A 19,456-nucleotide genomic window follows, 5' to 3' on the forward strand; every position below is an offset into this window, starting at 1 on the left:
ATAATGATAATAATTGTTATTTGAAATTCAAAAGAACTATATTAATTTGCATTGAATCAATTTTAAAATTCACCAAAAAAAACAATTTTAAAAGCTTAGGATTTAGAAATTTAGTTAAACTGTGATAAAATTTCAAAACAAAAATTATAGGACGTGACTCTCTGTTCTACTGATTTCTTAAAAAATGATTTTTTGTTTTTTAAAATAAAAAAAAATTCTCAAAACTAGGAAATAAACAAATCTTAAGAACTTAATTTTGTCCCATAAAATTTACGAAGTAACATGCAGATAAAAAAACAGTAAAGAATGGCACTTTTTAGTAACAGTTGCATGAAGCAAAATGTACGAAATAAGAGGCAAGAGAAAAATGATAGTATTATTAGTTTAATTTAATTTAGAAAAAAATATGCAGTCTCTTTTTCTTTTAAAGTTCAAGCTTTTAGAGAAAATTAAAAGTTGTTAGATCATACTTGTGTTCTTTAAGATGGAAATATTAACACAATGGAAAAAAGTTATACCTTCTTAATTGACAAAAATAAATAAATAAATCACAAATTTAGTCTTTATACATTATTCATTCCATCTTGAATTGGTAGCGAATATTGAGAGGTACTTTCTATTTATTCCACCAACGGTGGTAAGAGCCAAAACTAGTCTGATTTTCAATCATGAATTAATACTCCATAACATTTGCTTTCTGTAAAAGGACAGGTAGTTACATTGACCAAAATGAAGAAAGTTTCATAATATTTGACATCATAAACCAATGTCCTTTATTTTAACTTGTCCTAATTATTTTATGTGGCATTATGCAGTGAGGGATTCTGTGAAAGCACAGTTGCATTCTTCTCAATTTCCTTGGTGATCTTTGGATCCATAGACTTCCCTTTTAGAAAATTCGAGTACCATTCAGCAGAGAGCTTAGGCTGCCTCCTTAAGCTTGGATCATTCCTATCTACGTAATATAGGCCAAAACTTGATTCATATCCTACAAGTAACTCAAATACATCCATGAAGGACCATACAAAATAACCTTTTACATTTGCTCCACTCCTTTCAATGTGCCAACAAGAAAAAAACAGAATAAACAAAATTCAGCTTTAATGAAAAAATTGAGGTGTCATGTTGAAGACATTATACACCCTTTAACTTCACCACTTGAAAATGAAAATCAAAGTAGAAGTACCTCAGTGCATCAGCCAAGCATCTAATGTATTCTTGCAAGTACTTTACCCTCGGCCAGTCATCTAATGATGAATTATGAGGTGTTTGTTGGCCTGCAAAACTAAAAAGACTTTACCACACAACAAAATAATATGACATTGGATATCTTGAAAAAATGTATCATGGGACTATTGAATGTCCATTTCAAGGGAGATATAATGATCATGTCATGACATGGAAAAGAGACAAACCGTTTTCGTGTATGTAAATTGGAATATTTCCGTAAGCTTTCTTTAGTGAGTCAAGCATCCCTAGGAAAATCTCGGGAGTAATTGGAACCTAAAACAACCAACTACTTAGTGGAAACTGGAAAGTATTGAAGGTCCATCCTTAAAAAAACAGATTTATAGACAGAAATAGCACCATGTTCCTGCTATGTTACCTGATATGTAGAATTATCATTTGAAGTATATCCTACAACCAGAAATAACATTAATTAGCTGTTTCAGATCTACAAAATTGAAGAGTGGAACAAACCAGACTGATTTCACCTACTGGAGTTTACCAACTAAACAAGCCTTTAGCAATGGCAGACAGAATGGTAAAATTTAGACGGGATTTGTTAGTGTTTAATGACATGTATTATGGTAGTTTAGAAGAAGACTTGAATTGATATAGGTAAGAAAAGAAAATGTTGTGGATCATATATATATATATATATATTTGTGTTTGTGTGAGACAAGATTGCATATAGAAGAAATTCCATCAGGATGTGCAATGGAGCCACAAAAGGTCTATAAAAAGTATTAACAAATGTCATCAACAGCAAGAGACAATGATCGTGAATCAGATTTTCTGTCCCAAAGAATTAAAAAATTTAAATATTTAATTAAAAACATAAATTCCATGATCCAAAGTTTAACAAAAATCACAAATTGAGACATGATCCCTTTAAAGGTACATCTGCTGAAATAAAATAGTAAGTAAATAAGTCAAATTCCATGCATAAGAAGTATATTGATTAATAAGGTAAAGGAAGAGACCTCTCACAATAAAAAGTAACTTGTTGAACCTCCATATAGAATTGGTTATGCAATAAGAAAAGGTCAGGGAAACAGTTTATAACGTACTTTGCATTTCCACAGACATATCTGTTATGTAATCACCATTCTCCTTGTGCAGGCTGCTATGACTGTTCTTAACATAAAATGAGTAGTAAAAGTTTATTCCTATGAAGTCTATTGAGCCCCTGACCATATTTGATTCCTTTTGAGTAAAGGAAGGAAGCCTTGAGCCAGCATTCTTTTTCATTACATCAGGGTAATCTCCAAATGTAAAGGGATTCATAAACCTGCAATAACAAATCTTAGACAAAAAGCACACTGTAGTAATTGATGTGTAATTGAAAGTTATATTATTTATTTTATTAGGAAAATAATGTTGGACACTTGGATTTTTATGAAAATCCTTTACTAAAAGGTTGTATGAGATATAAAATCATTCACGACATTGTAAAGTGTCATCACATTCTTTATAATTTAACTAACTTGCAAGGTACAGTGGTGTGTGCATTGTCATGCTTTAAGCATCAAGGGCTCTTAAATGAAGGAACACATGAGTCAGTAGATATATGAAAATATTGTTTCTTCGCATAACAGTTTATTTATTTTTTGAAGATTTGGTCCTTTGCCATTCCAAGATGCAAATTTGTTAAATATCAACAGGAATTATAAGGATATATCATCACCCTAGATTGTTACTTACCACCCAATTAAGAAGTCTTGGGCCCTTTGAGTGGCCCTTACATCATCAATCGAATTTGTTAGTGGAAGAAGACCAAAAGGAAGGAGATTAAAACCAATTAAGCCATGCTGAATGCCCTGCATCCAAAAGTGATTGTTTTCTGAACAAATCAATTGATTATCACCATTTCAAAATGATATAATCATGATGAACAACAAGGCAACACCTCTAATGCTATCCTACCAGATTATGGTTCAAAATGCAAATAGAAGACCTAATGAATGACATAATAGAGTGGTGCATTTGTTAGATAATTTTTACCTGATATTTCTTCCTATACAACCTAGCAGCTGAAGCATGTGCCAACAGCATATAATGGGTCGCCAAATATGCCTCAGTTGAGGAATTTCCTCTGGTGCAATTAATTAAAGGCCCCGGAGAGCATCGTTGAGGTGGTAACATTCCTATATCATAGCCAAAAATTGCTTGCACATTGGCCTCATTAATAGTGGTCCAATACTTGACCCTGTCACCAAATTCTCTAAAACACACATCCGCAAACGCTGTGAAGTCTTTCCTACAAGCACATATATATAAATGTCTTGAAAACAAAAAAACAACTTCTTTTACGTGTAACAATGATGAGAAACATATTAAAAATAAGACCATAAATAGATATGAAATCACAAAATTTATTTAACGGTGATTCGACTCTTCATGCTTACGTCCACAAGGATGTTTATTATCTCAAAATGTATTATATGTATGTTCCTGAAAAATTCTCCTTCAAGTTTTGTGGGTGAAACTTGAAAACCTTTTAAATAAATTTTATGGGTGAAACTTAGAAATCCCTCCCTCACAAGTTCTATGGATGAAACTTAGAAACCCTTTTCTCACAAGTTTTATGAGAAACTTGGAAATCCCTCACTTACAATTTTTCTAACGAAACTTGGAAAGCTTCTTTCATATGACTTATTCTTTCATTAAGGCAGTGACCCCATTACAGGTTAAGTGATTTTTCTTATCTTAAAAATTTCTATTTATTGACCTAATATTTTAATCTTAAAAGAGAAAACAAATATCTAAAATATATACAAATAAATAATATATTTCAATTCTAAATAATATCTTAAAAAAATCAATATTTTTTAAAATCTAAACAGTATTTTAAAGACTTGAATTTGAAAATTTGAATTGTTTTTCGAAAAATATGTTAATCACAACAGATACCATTTCTCAATTTTATGCCAAATGTAATTAATATGATCTCAATCTAGGATAATATGGTAACACAGTTAAAGACTCTTAAGTATGGGAACCATACACAACTGTTCGACTAACCCATCCTCCATATTCATCCTCTAGTGTTTGTGGTATGTCCCAATGGTGTAATGTAACATGTGGTTGGATTCCTACAAGACGAGGAATCATCAACAAAAAGAAATATATATCAGCATATAACTTAACATAACCTCTCTTAGGTGTTAATCAAACTTCAAGAGGGAAATCTAGTTTTCACAAGAACCATGGCTTATGAGTTCATTGATAAGGTTGTCATAGTACTGTAGTCCCTTGGGATTCACTTGTCCTCTTCCATCTGGTAATACATGGTAACAAGATGGTCAGAACAGTTTGATGTACTCAACTATATTCAATTGGAGTCCGAGATTGCTGTGCCTAAATCAAACCAAGTGTGTGTCTGATACATATAACTTTTGACATTATTTTAGACATTGATTTAAGAATCTCCCCAACAATTTTGGTTATCTCACCTGGAATAAGCCTTGACCATGATATGGAAAATCTATAGGCTTCTAAGCCCATGTTGGCCATGAGCTGGACATCTTCCTGCAGGAAATCAAGGACTGACATTTGCTCAGAACAAACTTTAAAATCATCAATTTAAAGCCAGTGGCGTATATAAGATGATGCATCTTGTGCACATGCATGTATACTCCTGGGCCACAGACCTTATATTTGTGATATTGATCACATGCTACATTTCCATCACCTTTATACATATTCCCTGAAACCATATTTTGGCATTCAGACATTTTAACAAAATAATGACATTAAACCTTATAAAAATTGGAATATATTATAAAACTGAGATAGTACCATTTCCAGCAAGGGAGAAGGTATCCCATATGCTTGGCTTCCTGCCATCTTCATTTGCTGCACCTTCAACCTTTCACACCACCCCAATTACAAATTTATAATATAATATGGTTTTAAGAATTAAAACATGTTCAGGTAAACTTATCATAAGCATATTTAGGACAGAAAAATAAAAAGAAAAAATAAAATGAGATTCTCCATAAATTAAAATTAGTTTGTACAGAGTTGATTTGTAAATTTCTATCACTTTTAAAAATCTTATTTTTAATTTTTTATAAACTAATCCTACTTTTCTATCCTGGTTTGAAAAGGAAGAAAAAGGAGTAGAATAATAGAAATTGAGAGAGAGAGAACCTGGTAAGCTGCGGTTGATGCACCAAACACAAATTCAGGAGGGAAATCATCTCTGCTCAAGGCATGAGCACCATGGTGAAGTATCACCAATACTAATTCTATAACTGCAAAAACCTTTAACATCAAAGAAAGCATACCCTGTGCTCCTTCTTTCTCCTGTGTTCTATTGTAAGTTTAGACAATCAACCTTATAACACATGTTGTTACTTTCTTTGTTGTTTTTGATGCGTGGAAGAACATAGGTGTCTAGATTATTCAACTTTGACAAGTAAAATAATTGATGTTGGGTCCATCGAAAAGGCACAGAGGATTTAATTAATTAATTAATCAAAAGTGTCTTCATGTGAGGAAGATCGTAGTTAAAACGGTGACTCCAAAGTCTAAAATTAAGGCCGCTTTTGATATTTATATATCCCAAGCCACTTTTTGTTCCCTCTCAAGATACTCTCGCTATTAACTTTGGTCGTTTACTATATTCTTTTGTCTCATCTCATAACAACAGTTGTTTTAAAGTATTTATTATAAATAAAAAATAATTATTCTATAAAATTAATTTTATAATTTCTTAGAAATAATGAACATAATAATTTTTTTTAAGAAATATTATAAGAGATATAAATAAAAAATGATGTAATTAATATTATATTAAAAAATTAATATAACATTTATTTTATTTTAATTTTTAAATATAACACTCTATATCAGACGAAGAGAATTATAACTAAAAAAAAAACTATTGGAACGACATAAATCCAACACCTCACTCTAGTACAACGAATAGGACATACAAGAAAAAAATATTCATCATTTATTATATTTAATTTGATTCCTTTCAATAAGAATGTGATATAATTAGTTTCTTTTGATAAGGATTTGATATTAAGAAGATATGGTAAATATTGGTTGAAAAAGAAATTTTCAATTTTTGTTATCTTTGGTTTATGTTATCAAAATAAAATATATTTCTCTTCTTTTCTCCTACATTTCTACACGGTCTTTAAATCTAGTGTTTTCTTTACCAAAAAAAAATCTAGTGTTTTACTTACATTGTTTTAATAACTCTTTGAGTACATTTAAGTTTATTGAATAATATGTGTCTCAATTATTGTTTAACGGATTTCATTCTAGTAAAGACGAGTCTCTTATAAATTTTAATTAATAATAAAAAAATATTGAATAATTTGTAGATAGTTTATTTATACCATTTGTCGTTTAGTGTAATCAATGAGAAAAATAATTTGCTCAAAAAAAAAATGAGGAAAAAATTAGACTGCTGATCGTTGATGTTGATTGTGTATTTCCTGTTAAAATGTATCTTTCAATTGATTACGTGTTTTTATTTCATTTACATAAACAAAAAGATAACAAGAGAAAATAAACTTTTTCATTCGATAGATATTTAACATATCTTCGTAGGATCAAATCTTTATTAAGAGAAACTAATTATATCATATATTTTAAGAAAGAATTAAATTAAATATAATATCTGACCCTTACATTCTCATGTTGTGAAGATAATTAACTTAACAAAAATTTCGTGTTCAATAATCATTTATCACTGTGTTTTCTTTTCGGTCATCAATGGAAACTAGGCACCACTACGGATAATAATTAACCATACTTTGGTTATATTTTTTCAATTAATAAAATTTAACTATTTTAATTAATATTTGTACATTCCACTTTTATTCAAAGTAGTAACTTACTGCTAATTAATTCATAAAATAAATATAAATAATTGATAATGAATCATTGTTAATTTTTAAAATCAGAAAAATGAAGAAAAAAAATTAAAACCCTTAAGTCAAGTTAACAGGTTGGAGAAAAAAAAATCAAGAGGGAAGTAAGGTCCTGGGAACTGGAAGTGAGTTTTTGAGAGAGAAAAAATAGTGCTATCGGTGTAAATAATATAAGATGTCATATTTGTTTATTATTAGAAAAAGAAATATTATAATAAAGACAAATAAATATTATTAGAATGGATTCATTTTGTTGATTTTAATTACTCAAAAGTGAGTGTAGGCATATGAATATGTGATCCATTTAAGCTCTAATCCACAAAATTTACAATTTATAAAATTCAAATAAATCTGGTCTATAAAATAAATAGATTTTTTTTTCAAGTTTGTATTTAATTTGCCAAAATTCATAAATAAATTGACTGATCCACGAGTCTAAATAATTATTTTAAAAAATATTTTAAAAATAAAAAATACACAAAATTAAAAGAACAAAAAATATTTTTTATTTTTAAGTTAAAATCTATCACACTAAAATTTATCAATATTTATAATGTTCTTAAAAGTTAAATATTACAATTTTTAAGAGTGAAAACATTACTAATACTTATTATACATTAGTATCAAATTTTCAATGATAAAAATATCAAAATATTTTAAAAATAATTCAAATAACATTATGACAAATACACATAAATTAAATATAATTTTAATGTCATGATAATTTAAAAGTTTAAATACACAACCAAATATTACGATCTTAATATATGAAAAATTAATTAATAAAATATGTGGACTAGCCCGTAAACTTGTAGATTAAGTTTACAAGATCTATAAATTTTACCGATCGAAGTTCAAAAATTAAACATTATTATACATATTTTTTTTAAAATTCCATTATCTTTGAGGTATGTTGGGTTACAAACCGATTCAGTCCATGTACCCCCCTTTAATCAAGAGTCAAAAGAATGTAACAATCTACCCACCTTTGCTCAAAAGTCAAAAGAATGTAAAAAGCTAGAAAAATTGAAATGATACATATTGAAACTATTACACTCAACGGGTAACAACTCTATCAAATGCACTAAACATTTGGTAGCGTGGCTAAGAAAACATAAGGAATTGAACGAAGAGTCAACATATTAGCACCATTGATGGTGTAGTCATGGGAGAAAATTTAATGTTGTTAACATGTGATGAGTGTCATATTTGCTTTCATTTTATAGTATAAATTGAAATAATTATCTTAATTTTTGATTTGATCCAAATTTATTTTAATTTGTAGAAAGTTAACTTTACTTTATAATTTAAGCTTTTAGATAATTTACTAGTTTTTTAATGTTAATTTACATATAAGAAGAAAAAGGATGGAAAATATTGAAAGAAGTAAATGGAAGGCTTGGTATAGCATAAAAAGAGGAAAATAAATTTAATTATGTTTTAACACTAATCATGACTTCCCACACTCTACATAGTGATTTGTTTTGTCACATTAAACGTGAAATTTCATACTTATTGTCTTAACTCTAGAGTCAATTTTTTCTATTATCTATCTCACGATAAACGTAAAATTTCATGCTTAACGTTAAAATGTTGATTTGTTATTAATGAGAAGAGACAAAGGTTTATGACCTAAAATTGAAGGATTCGGAGATTTATCATTAAGGAACATTTCTCATGTTGCAGTTAAAAGAGCTCTCATGACTTCAAGATCAAGTTTATAACTTAATCTTTTAGATAATTTACTAGCATTTTAATATTAATTTGTAGATGATAAGGAAAATGATGGAAAAGATTGAAAAAGCAAGTGAAAGGCTTGGTGTAGCATCAAAAAAGAAAAAAAAATTGTTGTTTTGGCATTGACCATGACATCCCACACTTATTGCCAACCTTCCAAAGAGTGATTCGTTTTTCCATGCTAAGCATGGAATTTCATCCTTATCACCATAGTTTTATAGTCAATTTTTACTATTTCATCCTTAGAGCCAAAATATTGATTTGTCATCAATGAGAAGAGAGAAGGGTTTATGACCTAAAATTGATGGATTAGAAGACACGTCATTAAAGAACATTTCTCAAAGTATGTGTTGTTAAAAGAGCTCTCATGACTTCAAGATCAAATTTCTTCATTTCTTCATCATTTTTTTTATGTTCCATATATATAACTAAGTTCACCCTTGTTGAGATTTGATGTAATTATACCTATTCTCATGTTCATATTCTAAGTTATTAATCTTTATTATTATTCAATATTATTGTTCTCTTCTTCCCTTAATGTTTGTTATGGTTTGACCTCCTTTAACTTTATTTTTTGAGTTTAAAGTGAATAAAAAACACTTGTGAACCTTTGAATTGAAGTAGAATAACTAATAGTGTTTGTCTCTAAGAATGAAGTAAATACTATTAATCATTCATAGATTATTGTTTTTAAAGTTGGATTATTGTTAAGTCATGCAATAATTAATAACTTAGTTAAGAACTTTAAACTCTAACTTGTAAGGATTTAAGGTTTGAATATATTTGTAAATTGAATGATAATTTATGAATTTGTAACTAAATTAAAGTTTATTGTAAGCATTTAAAAGATGGTTTAGTAAAATTAATCCCCAGCATATTTCATTATTGTTTTAAAATTAGTTTTTGTATTCTAAGTATTCGTAAAAATAACAAAAAGATTTTTTTATAATATTTATCTTTATTTATGCACTTTCTTTATTTTCACAATTAATAAAAAATTTCATTCTTGATAATTTAGTTTAGTACAATTAGTAATATTTGTCAAGCATTACGCAAGTTTCTTACAAGACGATACTCATACTCATTATTAAATTACTTGTGAGATTTGATATAATTGCGAATTTATTTCCATAGCATAGCATAGCCCATAATCCAATAAACACCACAAACCTTGTCATTTTTATTCTGTAATACACCAACACAAATTAGCAAAAATTGTCACCCCCCAAAAGTCCAAGATCTGAAAGTTCTACTTGTCCATATTACCTTAAGCAGCATGATGCAGCAAGCGAGTGTGTGATAACATTGGTTTTATCTCAATTTCTGTGGTGACCATTGGATCCAAAGACCTCCCGTTCAGAAAATTTGAGTACCATTGAGCAGAAAGTTTAGGTTGTCTCCTCAAACTTGGATCATTCATATCTACGTGATATAGGCCAAAAGTTGATTCATATCCGCTCAGTAACTCGAATGAATCCAATAAGGACCATACAAAATAACCTTTTACATGTGATCCACTCCTTTATATGTGTCATAAATATAGCAAAAGATATGAAGGATTAGAAAATAAAGGAATGAGAAAAAAGAGAAAAACAAAAGAATCAATTGACAAAAAGTGAAGAAGTGTCATGTTAAGATATCATAGTACCTCAATGCATCAAGCATGCTCCCAACATATGCATGCAAGTACTTCACCCTTGGCCAGTCCTCTAATGATGAATTTTGAGGTGTTTTTTGCCCTGTAAAGTTCAAAGACTTACTATACAACTGTATAATAGAAGGTTGAATTGAAATGATGATTCTAGGGAGATGCATAGATCATGTAATTTAAAGGGAGGCAAGGGGCTAAGAGCCATACCATTTTCGTGTATGAAAATTGGAATATTTCCATAAGAATTCTCCAACAAGTCTAACACCGCTTGCAAACTCCATGTTGTAATTGGGATCTAAACCATCCAGCAGGTTAGTTGAAAGCATTGAAGCTCCAACACCAAAAAATGAAAGAAAAGAAGAACAACATGTTCTTAGAGCATATTTGGATACAATCTTAAAAGTACTTTTGAGAACATCTCTATTGGAAATAAGTTTTGTTTTTAGTAAAAAAGCTCTCAAAAAACATTTTTAAGTTTGTATTCAAACAAACTCTTACTTTGCTCTTACCTCGGTATATGTATCATTTAGAGGGAAGCCTATAAACAGAATGAACATTAATTAGCTGTCTCAGATCCTCAAAATTGAAGGAAGGTGGATGACACCAAAGACTGATATCACCAATTAGAGTTTAGCAACTAATCAAGTCTTCAGCAATGACAGGATACCATTGTAAAATTAAGACAGGATTTGGTAACATAGGGTGACATGGATTAGAGGAAGATGTGAACACATAATGGCAAGAAATTAAAACAGAGTATTAGCACGTGTCAGCAAGGGCAAGAAACATTGATTGTCAAAATCAGATGTGGTGTCTCCAAGAACTAGAAAATTTACATAAAACTAAAAATCATAATTTCATGATCCTAAGAAAAGGACACAAAAACCGCAAATGTTAAGTCATGATCTCATCAAGTACAAGAAGTATCTAAGAATCATAAGCTGAGGGGAAAAGATATCACAGAATAAAGAGAAATTTATATGAGTAACTTGTTAACGCTCAATATAAAATTGGTTATGTAATAAAAACCATAGGAAATGTCTTATAACATACTTAGAAGTTCTGCCGCCATATCTGTCGAGAAACTCGCATCCTCCATCCCCAGGCTGCCAGGACTGTTCTTAACATAATGTGTGTAGTAAAAATTTATTCCTACGAAGTCAATTGAGCCCTTGACAAGATTTGAATCCTTTTGAGTGAAGGAAGGAAGCCTCCAGCCAGCATTCTTTTTCATTATATCCGGGTAATCTCCAAAAGTAAAAGGATTTAGAAACCTACAAAGAAAATCACAAAACAAGAGCAGTAATTAATTTATAAATCATAATTCAAAGATAACTCCGTTTATTTGACTGAATGAATAGTGTTTGATTCTTATGACAATATCCTGTACTGGAGCAGAATTAGAGCTATAATATCATTCTCCAACTTTCATCAATATGGTATTGGTTAAAACATCAAGTATAAAGAATTTGATCATTATCAACACACCAATCTATTTATAATATAAAAGCTGGGTTACACTCTATTACGTTGACATGTGATTCTAAAACTAATTTTATATGTAGTCATGTTAGCATATTTGTCTGTAATAAATTTTCTAAGTTTCTATCTTCTATCATATTTTTCTTTTACCTTCTATATATTATATCTCTCCACATTCTATTTAATCTAATTCTCATTTTTCTATTGTTTAATTTTTATATCACTACAATCATCATCATCAAAAAAGGTACTACTTTTTTCTCTTTCTCCTCTACTCTTTATATTACACATTTACGTTCTATCTAATTCATCTCTCATTCTCTTTGTTTAATTTTCATCTTATATGCCAATCTTTATCAGAAATGAAAAATACTACTTTTTCTTCCTTTTTTTTCTCCTCTACCCTCTATATTACATATTTACATTTTATCTCATTTATCTCATATTATCTTTGTTTAATTTTCATCTTACATGACAATTTTTGTCGGAAATACAAGGTACAATGTTTTTCACCTTTTTTTTTTTACTATTTGCAATTTATCATACATAATATGAGATTTGATACACAGTCTTACGGAAGAGGAAGAATCATAAATTAAATATTTTAAAATTGTGGATCATCACTTGTATGTTCATTGTCAATGACTTAATATAATTTATTTATTTATTTTATTTTTATTAAAAATTAAAAGTGACAATGATATATTATTTATATAGCACTTTCTATAATATTATTTTTATTATCCTTCTATATCAAATCATTCAATATTTTTGTGAATTTTATTTTTTTATTTTTTTATTTTTCTTCTATTTACTTCTCATGTCTCTCACTTTTTTCTCTTCAAGGGATAATACATTTTAAATTTCTTAACTAAATAAATCAACTTAGTTTTATTTTCCTTCTATATTATTACCAATGAATATTAATAATTGTAATAAAGTATAAAATATAGTCACAATTTGTATTCAGTAACAAATAAAATAAAATATAAAAAAATATGCAATTATTATTAATTATGAGCAACATAATTTTTTTTGTCGTCAAAACTATAATGTATAATGATTTAAAATTACCTTATATATAAATTAATGATTTTATTAATTAATAGATTAAATTTTGTTACATTTTCAGCTGCAAATAATTTAATATTAATTATAAATAACAATGAAGTAATATTAATTAATATTAGTTATAGATTAAAATATTCGATCATTAATTTACTATTTAAGAAATTTAATTTAATTAGATGATTCATTTAAAAATAAAATAAAATATTATAGTAATTAATATTAATATTAGTGTTAATTATAAATCATCATTAAAAAAATTGCTTTTGTTGAAACCTAATAATTATAAATTAAAATACTATAATATTGTTATAATTAATATAGAGTAACTGATACTTTTAACTTATTATTGATTGACATTTATGTTCATTAATCAGAAAAATAATAATTTTTTTATTAATATTAATTTTAAATAACAATAAAGAATATTTTTTAGAAACAATATTCTCTTAAAAATTAAATTTGTATATAAGGAGTTACATATTTGAAAATAATATATATATATATATATATATATATATATATATATATATATATATATACGGGGGTTCAAACGACACCGATGTAACTTTAACTAAGTATTACACCGCTCAATAACTTTATATTAAATGTGAATTTTGTAAATCCAACCGTTAAATTGAAAGTTCATATCTCTTAGATCATATATATCAAATTTTACATTAATCTAAGATGATTTGATACTTCATTCTTATAAAACAAAATTAACGTAATATATACATTTCAAAATATACTAAAATATGAACACTTTGATTACCTTCAAGTTGTTGTTCAATTTTAACAAAATTTGACATATATGATCTAAGAGATATGAACTTTCAATCTAACGGTTGGATTTTCAAAATTTACATTTAATATAAAGTTATTGAGCAGTGTAACACTTAGTAAAAGTTACACCGGTGTCGTTTGAACCCTCCTCATATATATATATATATATATATATATATATATATATATATATATATATATATATATATATTCTTTATTGACAATTTATTAATTTGATAAAATATTAAAACAGTGTTTTATAATTTAGTTATAAAAAATATTTATTTGAATATATTATCTTTAGCTATTAACTTCTTTAAAAAGATTTATTTACCTAATTCTTGTAATTTTGAATTTGAATCTAACAAAAAAAGGATGGAAATAAAAGTTTATAATTTAAAATTAAATTATGAAAGATTTCATTCCAATTATTATTAATATATTACAAAACAATACAATAATTTCAAATAATATTTTGTTTAAAATTATAAGACAGTACTTAATTTATACAATTTTTTTTCTTCTCATTTTATCCATTTCATTTTGATTTTTGGTGTAACTCTACCTTTTCAATAAATATTAAAAAAAAAATATGGGGCATATAATAATCTATTATTTCAGTGAAATAGTCAAACAAAACATTTTAAAAAATTAAATAAAATTGCATTACAATATTTTGCATATGTAGCTAAAATATGATAACATATAATACATCTTTAAATTTGATTTACAAATGATAAAAAAAAGTTAATTCGCAATGCATAATGATGATTGACAAATACATTAATATATATATATATATATATATATATATATATATATATAGTTTTAGTAATAATAAATGTATAATCACACAACAAGTAAAAAATTAGAGAAAAAAGTTGTGTTAAATGAACTCATTTATTCAAGTATGAATTTTTTATTTTTAATATTTTATTGAGTTAAATTTTTCTTATTCTGAATTACATAAATATAGATATATTTACAAACAAATTCACATAAAAAAAAAAAAGAGAAATAAATTTTTTTTCTAATTAAGATTATACCACAAACTACTAAAAGTAAGTGTTAAAAAATCTATCATGGAACTAATATATTTTCTGCCACAAATAAGTCAAATTAACTAATTTTAGTATTATTTTTTTACTCTGAATAGTAAATATAGATTTATTATTTTTCTTACTCATTTAATCTTATTATTGTTATTATATTTTTTTAATTTTAGTATTAATGTATAAATTTTTTAATATTCATTTTAAAATAAATTTTAATGAGATTAATGATAGATTATTTATATAAATTTTATAAATATAAATACCAAAAATATTTGTAATAATATTTTTTCTTTACAGACAATAGTAAATTTATTTTTTGTAAAAAAAATCAATAAAAGTTTTATATTATATAATTAAAAAATTATATTATTAACTAATAAAATAATATATTTTCCAATTTAAATATTTTTTTTTTATATGCGGATCGGGCGGGTCTATATCTAGTTCTGTTTAATTTAACTTACTTTCAAGGGGAAGTATCCTGTTTGTTGTTCATGCTTCAAGTTCAAAGGGACTCTAGTATATAAGGACAATTTAAAGTTACAAGGTTAAATTATATTTGGTCCCTATCCCTACATGAAAAACTCTATATTTTGGTCTCTACATGGATAAAATGTTAACAAATAGATCCCTACCATTTACTAAGTGTTAGATTTTGCCAAGTTATGAAACATCTTTTCCTATGTGGCATCAAGCCATCTCATCAAAGACAGTGGACAACTTGGAAAAATCTAACAATCATATCTTTAGCAAAAAGGCAAGGACGATTTGTAAATGTCTTTTGATGTAACAAACAAAATGTAGAAATTTTAGTTGGTCCTTTGCAATCTCAGAATGTCAATCAGTGTATTGTCAATAGAGATATCATCACCAGATCATTACTTACCATCCAATATAAAACTCTTGGGCCCTTTTAGTGGCACTTATGTCTTCACTAGTATTTGATAGAGGAAGAAGACCATAAGTAATAAGATTAAACCCAATAAAGCCATGCTGCATGTCCTGCATTTAAGATGGATTGTTTTCTAAACAAATTAAAAATTACCTATCGCCAATCAAAATGACACCATCATGGTCAACTTATATGCTATCCAGCATAACTACGTTACCAAATGCAAATGGAAAGTCTAACAACTGACAACATATAGTGGTGCATATGCCATACATTATTTTACCTTGTATTTTTTCTCATACAATCTAAAAGCTGATGCATGAGCTAATAACATATGATGTGCTGCCAAATATGGTTCAGTTGAGGAATTTCCCCTGGAGCAGTTATTTTTAAAGGAAGGAGAACACCTCTGAGGTGGCAAGGATCCTTGTTCATAGCCTCCTAGTGCACACGCATTGGCCTCATTCACAGTGGTCCAATACTTAACTCTGTCACCAAATTCTCTAAAACACACATCCGCGTATGCTGTGAAGTCTTTCCTACAAGCATTCATAATAAAATCAGTTACTCACGATAAAATCATTTCACAAATTTGTGCAGGGTGCATTTACTATGATTTCTTATCTATGAAAAGATGGCAACAGAAGCTTGGAAACGGGAAACCATACACAATTCTTCGACTAACCCATCCTCCATATTTATCGTCAAGTGTTTGGGGTAGGTCCCAATGGTATAATGTAACATGTGGTTGGATTCCTACAAGACAAGGAATCATCAACAAAATTAAATATATACTAGCATGTAACTCGGAAGAACCTTTCTTGGATATTAATCAAATTTCAAGAGGAAAATATAGTCTGCACAAGAACCATGGCTTATGAGTTCATTGATTAGGTTGTTGTAATACTGCAGTCCCTTGGAATTCACTTGTCCTCTTCCATCTGATAATACATGGTAACAAGATGGTCAGAACAGTTTGATCTAGGCAACTATATTAAACTGGAACCAGAGATTCATTGCACCTAAATCAAACCAAATGTGTGTCTAATACAAATTACTTTTCACATTATTTTAGACATTGATTTAAGAATATCCCTAACAACATTTTGGTGGTCTTACCTGGAATTAGCCTTGACCATGATATGGAAAATCTATAGACGTCTAACCCCATGTTGGCCATGAGCTGGACATCTTCCTGCAGGAAATCAAGGTTTGATATTTTTTCAGAACAAACTGCAAAATCATCAATCTAAAGCCAAAGGAGTATATAACATGCATCTTGTTTGCATTAATGCATATATATATATATATAATGGACAAAACTTAGATACAATGCTAAAGACAAATATTCTTCGATTAGAATTGAATTTTTATATAAGTAATATCATCATTTATTACATATACTATCAAGAAGAAACTCCGAATCTAATCAGAGAATAGTACGAACACTACCTATGGTATTGAATGTAAGTTTAATCCATATATAATATACAACAATTTCTTTTTGTTCTCTATATATATACTTAAGGCCCAAACCTTATATTTGTGATATTGATCACAAGCAACATCTCCATTCCCTTCATACCTATTCCCTGAAAATATAATTTGGAATTCAATTCTTTTAACAAAATAACAACACTAAACCTTTAAAAAACGAAAAAAACTTCATGCCTAATAATGAAGTATATCATAAAGTAAGTAGAGGATAGTACCATTTCCATTATGTGCGAAGGTATCCCATATGCTTGGCTTCCTTCCATCCTCGTTTGCTGCACCTTCAACCTTTCACATCACCCCGTTTCCAATATATTTTAAGACTTAGTCAGAAACAGAAACAAAAGAACAGAACAGTGAATTGTATCATATTATTGAAAAGCTAGAAACTACAAGAACTGAATTGTGGGAGTTTAGAGAGAGAGAAGAACCTGGTAAGCTGAAGTTGATGCACCAAACAAAAACTCAGGAGGAAACTCATCTTTGCTCAAGGCATGAGAAGAAGAGATGAGTGCTACCAACAGTAATTGAAAAAGACCAAACTTCAGCATTAAACTCAGTCTTTGTCTCTGCCACAATCAAATTCAACGGTTGTGCATGTGTCTCTACGTATCATCTATTTATAATATAAAAACTGGCCTACCAATTTCGCGTAGATTCGGATAAGACTTTTTCGTTTTTTTTAATAAAGACAAAAATATGTTATTTAAATATTTAGAACAAATACATATATTCATTTAAAATGGAATAGGGGTATCTAGGAATTAGTCGTTTCACTAAAAACCTAAACTAATCTTACACGTTATATCACTGTATTTGCTTTTGTTAACTTATTCTTATCTATTTATATTCTAATGTAAATTCTATAACTAATAGATATTTCATTCTTACTTTATAATTATCTTTTTTTTATTCTTATGCATAATTTTATTTTCTGTTTATTTGTTTATCTATTTCCTTCCATCATTTTATTTGCATATAAGGAAAAAAAAATTATCATGAAAGCAAAATATATAATTTATTGAAGAAATCAAAAAATTGTTATAAAAGTAAAATATAATTTTAGTTTGAAAATCCCAAAACATCAACTAATAAAATAAAAGAGAGAAAAACTGAAGGGATAGCATGTGTTATTGTTTTTCTCTAATTCTTCATTTTTCTCCATTTTTAACTTTAAACTCTAATTCTCATCTAATGTTACAAGAGAGGAAAATTAAATGGATAACAAGTGTTATTGTTTTTGTCTAATTTTTTTATTTTTATTCATTTTTAATTCTAAATCGCAATTCTTATGATGCAATTCTCATAAAAAAAAAAATTAAAGATAATTTTCATTATTTTTATTATTTTAAAAAATTAAATTGTCAAAGATGATATTGGTTCTTCCTTTTCATGAATGCTTTGAATTACAGTTTTTATCTATTGTTATAATTTTAATCACTCTTGCACGTAGTATTAATTTTCTTTCTCTCGTGAAAATCTAAATTGGATTTCCCATCTTCATGATTCTCATTATAAATTAAAGATAATTTATATTTTTTTTATTATTTTAAAAAAATTAAATTATCAAGATGACATTCTTTCTTCTTTTTCATTAATTATCTGATTTATTATTCTTATATGTTATCACAACCACATAAAAAATGTCAGCATAAAATGGTTTAAAGGTTAAAGAGGGAGGAAAGAATCATTTTTTAGTACCCATATATGTCTCTTATATTGCAAAAATAATGAGTGATATGTTAATAAATTATTTATACTTTTTTATATGTGAATTGAGTATTATTTTTGTTTTTTAAGTAGTATATTAAAATTTATCATTTGAAATCTATGGTGAAATTATAATATTTTTTATGGCTTTAATTTTTTTATCTAACATATTTGTAACAAATTCAAACTAATGTTACATAATTAATACAACCAATCACGCTTAATTGATTCGATAAAATTTGATTACAAGAACACCAGTTATATCTTAATTGGTATTAAATTCACATTTAATGACAATTAATTATACTGTATAATTAGATTTCAATTAGTTAAATTATACTACTATACTATTTAACCTAAAAACTAATTATTTAATATCTTTTAATTATATCTAGCTAATATAAAAAAAATTATATGCACTAACAAATATTTGGTGATATATTAACAAATTATATATTTTATA

General features: G+C 27.4%; 2 protein-coding genes across 4 annotated transcripts; both read right to left on the bottom strand.

Moving 5' to 3' along the window:
• Window positions 1–519: 519 nt before the first annotated feature.
• On the bottom strand, window positions 520–5,859 carry LOC109815409 (beta-glucosidase 11). Of its 3 annotated transcripts, none has more exons than XM_020380126.3 (13): window positions 5,380–5,824; window positions 5,026–5,095; window positions 4,878–4,933; window positions 4,680–4,755; window positions 4,433–4,504; window positions 4,232–4,319; window positions 3,229–3,484; window positions 2,929–3,044; window positions 2,295–2,515; window positions 1,607–1,638; window positions 1,416–1,503; window positions 1,187–1,277; window positions 520–1,053 (listed from the first exon to the last, which is right to left on the bottom strand). In XM_020380126.3, exons 1-13 carry the CDS (start codon window positions 5,512–5,514, stop codon window positions 798–800), a joined length of 1,557 nt encoding a protein of 518 aa, XP_020235715.1. In that variant the 5' UTR covers window positions 5,515–5,824; the 3' UTR covers window positions 520–797. The 3 variants fall into 3 exon arrangements, with proteins under 3 accessions (XP_020235715.1, XP_020235716.1, XP_082928957.1); XM_020380127.3 differs by having other exon boundaries at window positions 848–988; window positions 5,380–5,844; XM_083072831.1 differs by lacking the exon at window positions 520–1,053 and having other exon boundaries at window positions 1,194–1,285; window positions 5,380–5,859.
• Window positions 5,860–9,959: 4,100 nt separating this feature from the next.
• On the bottom strand, window positions 9,960–17,891 carry LOC109815391 (beta-glucosidase 11). The gene is made up of 13 exons (XM_020380105.3): window positions 17,715–17,891; window positions 17,502–17,571; window positions 17,326–17,381; window positions 16,909–16,984; window positions 16,659–16,730; window positions 16,458–16,545; window positions 16,073–16,328; window positions 15,784–15,899; window positions 11,560–11,780; window positions 11,016–11,044; window positions 10,714–10,801; window positions 10,504–10,594; window positions 9,960–10,375 (listed from the first exon to the last, which is right to left on the bottom strand). The coding sequence occupies exons 1-13, from the start codon at window positions 17,832–17,834 to the stop codon at window positions 10,123–10,125; spliced, it is 1,536 nt and encodes a 511-aa protein (XP_020235694.1). The 5' UTR covers window positions 17,835–17,891; the 3' UTR covers window positions 9,960–10,122.
• Between the last annotated feature and the right edge of the window lie 1,565 nt (window positions 17,892–19,456).

Source organism: Cajanus cajan, chromosome 4, assembly GCF_000230855.2.
Source record: "Cajanus cajan strain Asha chromosome 4, NIPB_CcT2T_4, whole genome shotgun sequence".
NCBI lineage: Eukaryota > Viridiplantae > Streptophyta > Magnoliopsida > Fabales > Fabaceae > Cajanus > Cajanus cajan.

Excerpts from the sequence above, each read along its gene's own strand:
- LOC109815409 (XM_020380126.3), bottom strand. The coding sequence starts at position 5,514 with ATGCTTTCTTTGATGTTAAAGGTTTTTGCAGTTATAGAATTAGTATTG. Across the intron at positions 3,045-3,228 it reads TGTATAGGAAGAAATATCAG|GGCATTCAGCATGGCTTAAT; the intron begins GTAAAAATTATC and ends TTTTGGATGCAG. Across the intron at positions 1,054-1,186 it reads TGCTTGGCTGATGCACTGAG|GAGTGGAGCAAATGTAAAAG; the intron begins GTACTTCTACTT and ends GCACATTGAAAG.
- LOC109815391 (XM_020380105.3), bottom strand. The coding sequence starts at position 17,834 with ATGCTGAAGTTTGGTCTTTTTCAATTACTGTTGGTAGCACTCATCTCT. Across the intron at positions 16,546-16,658 it reads CAATGAACTCATAAGCCATG|GAATCCAACCACATGTTACA; the intron begins GTTCTTGTGCAG and ends CTTGTCTTGTAG. Across the intron at positions 10,376-10,503 it reads AGCATGCTTGATGCATTGAG|GAGTGGATCACATGTAAAAG; the intron begins GTACTATGATAT and ends ACACATATAAAG.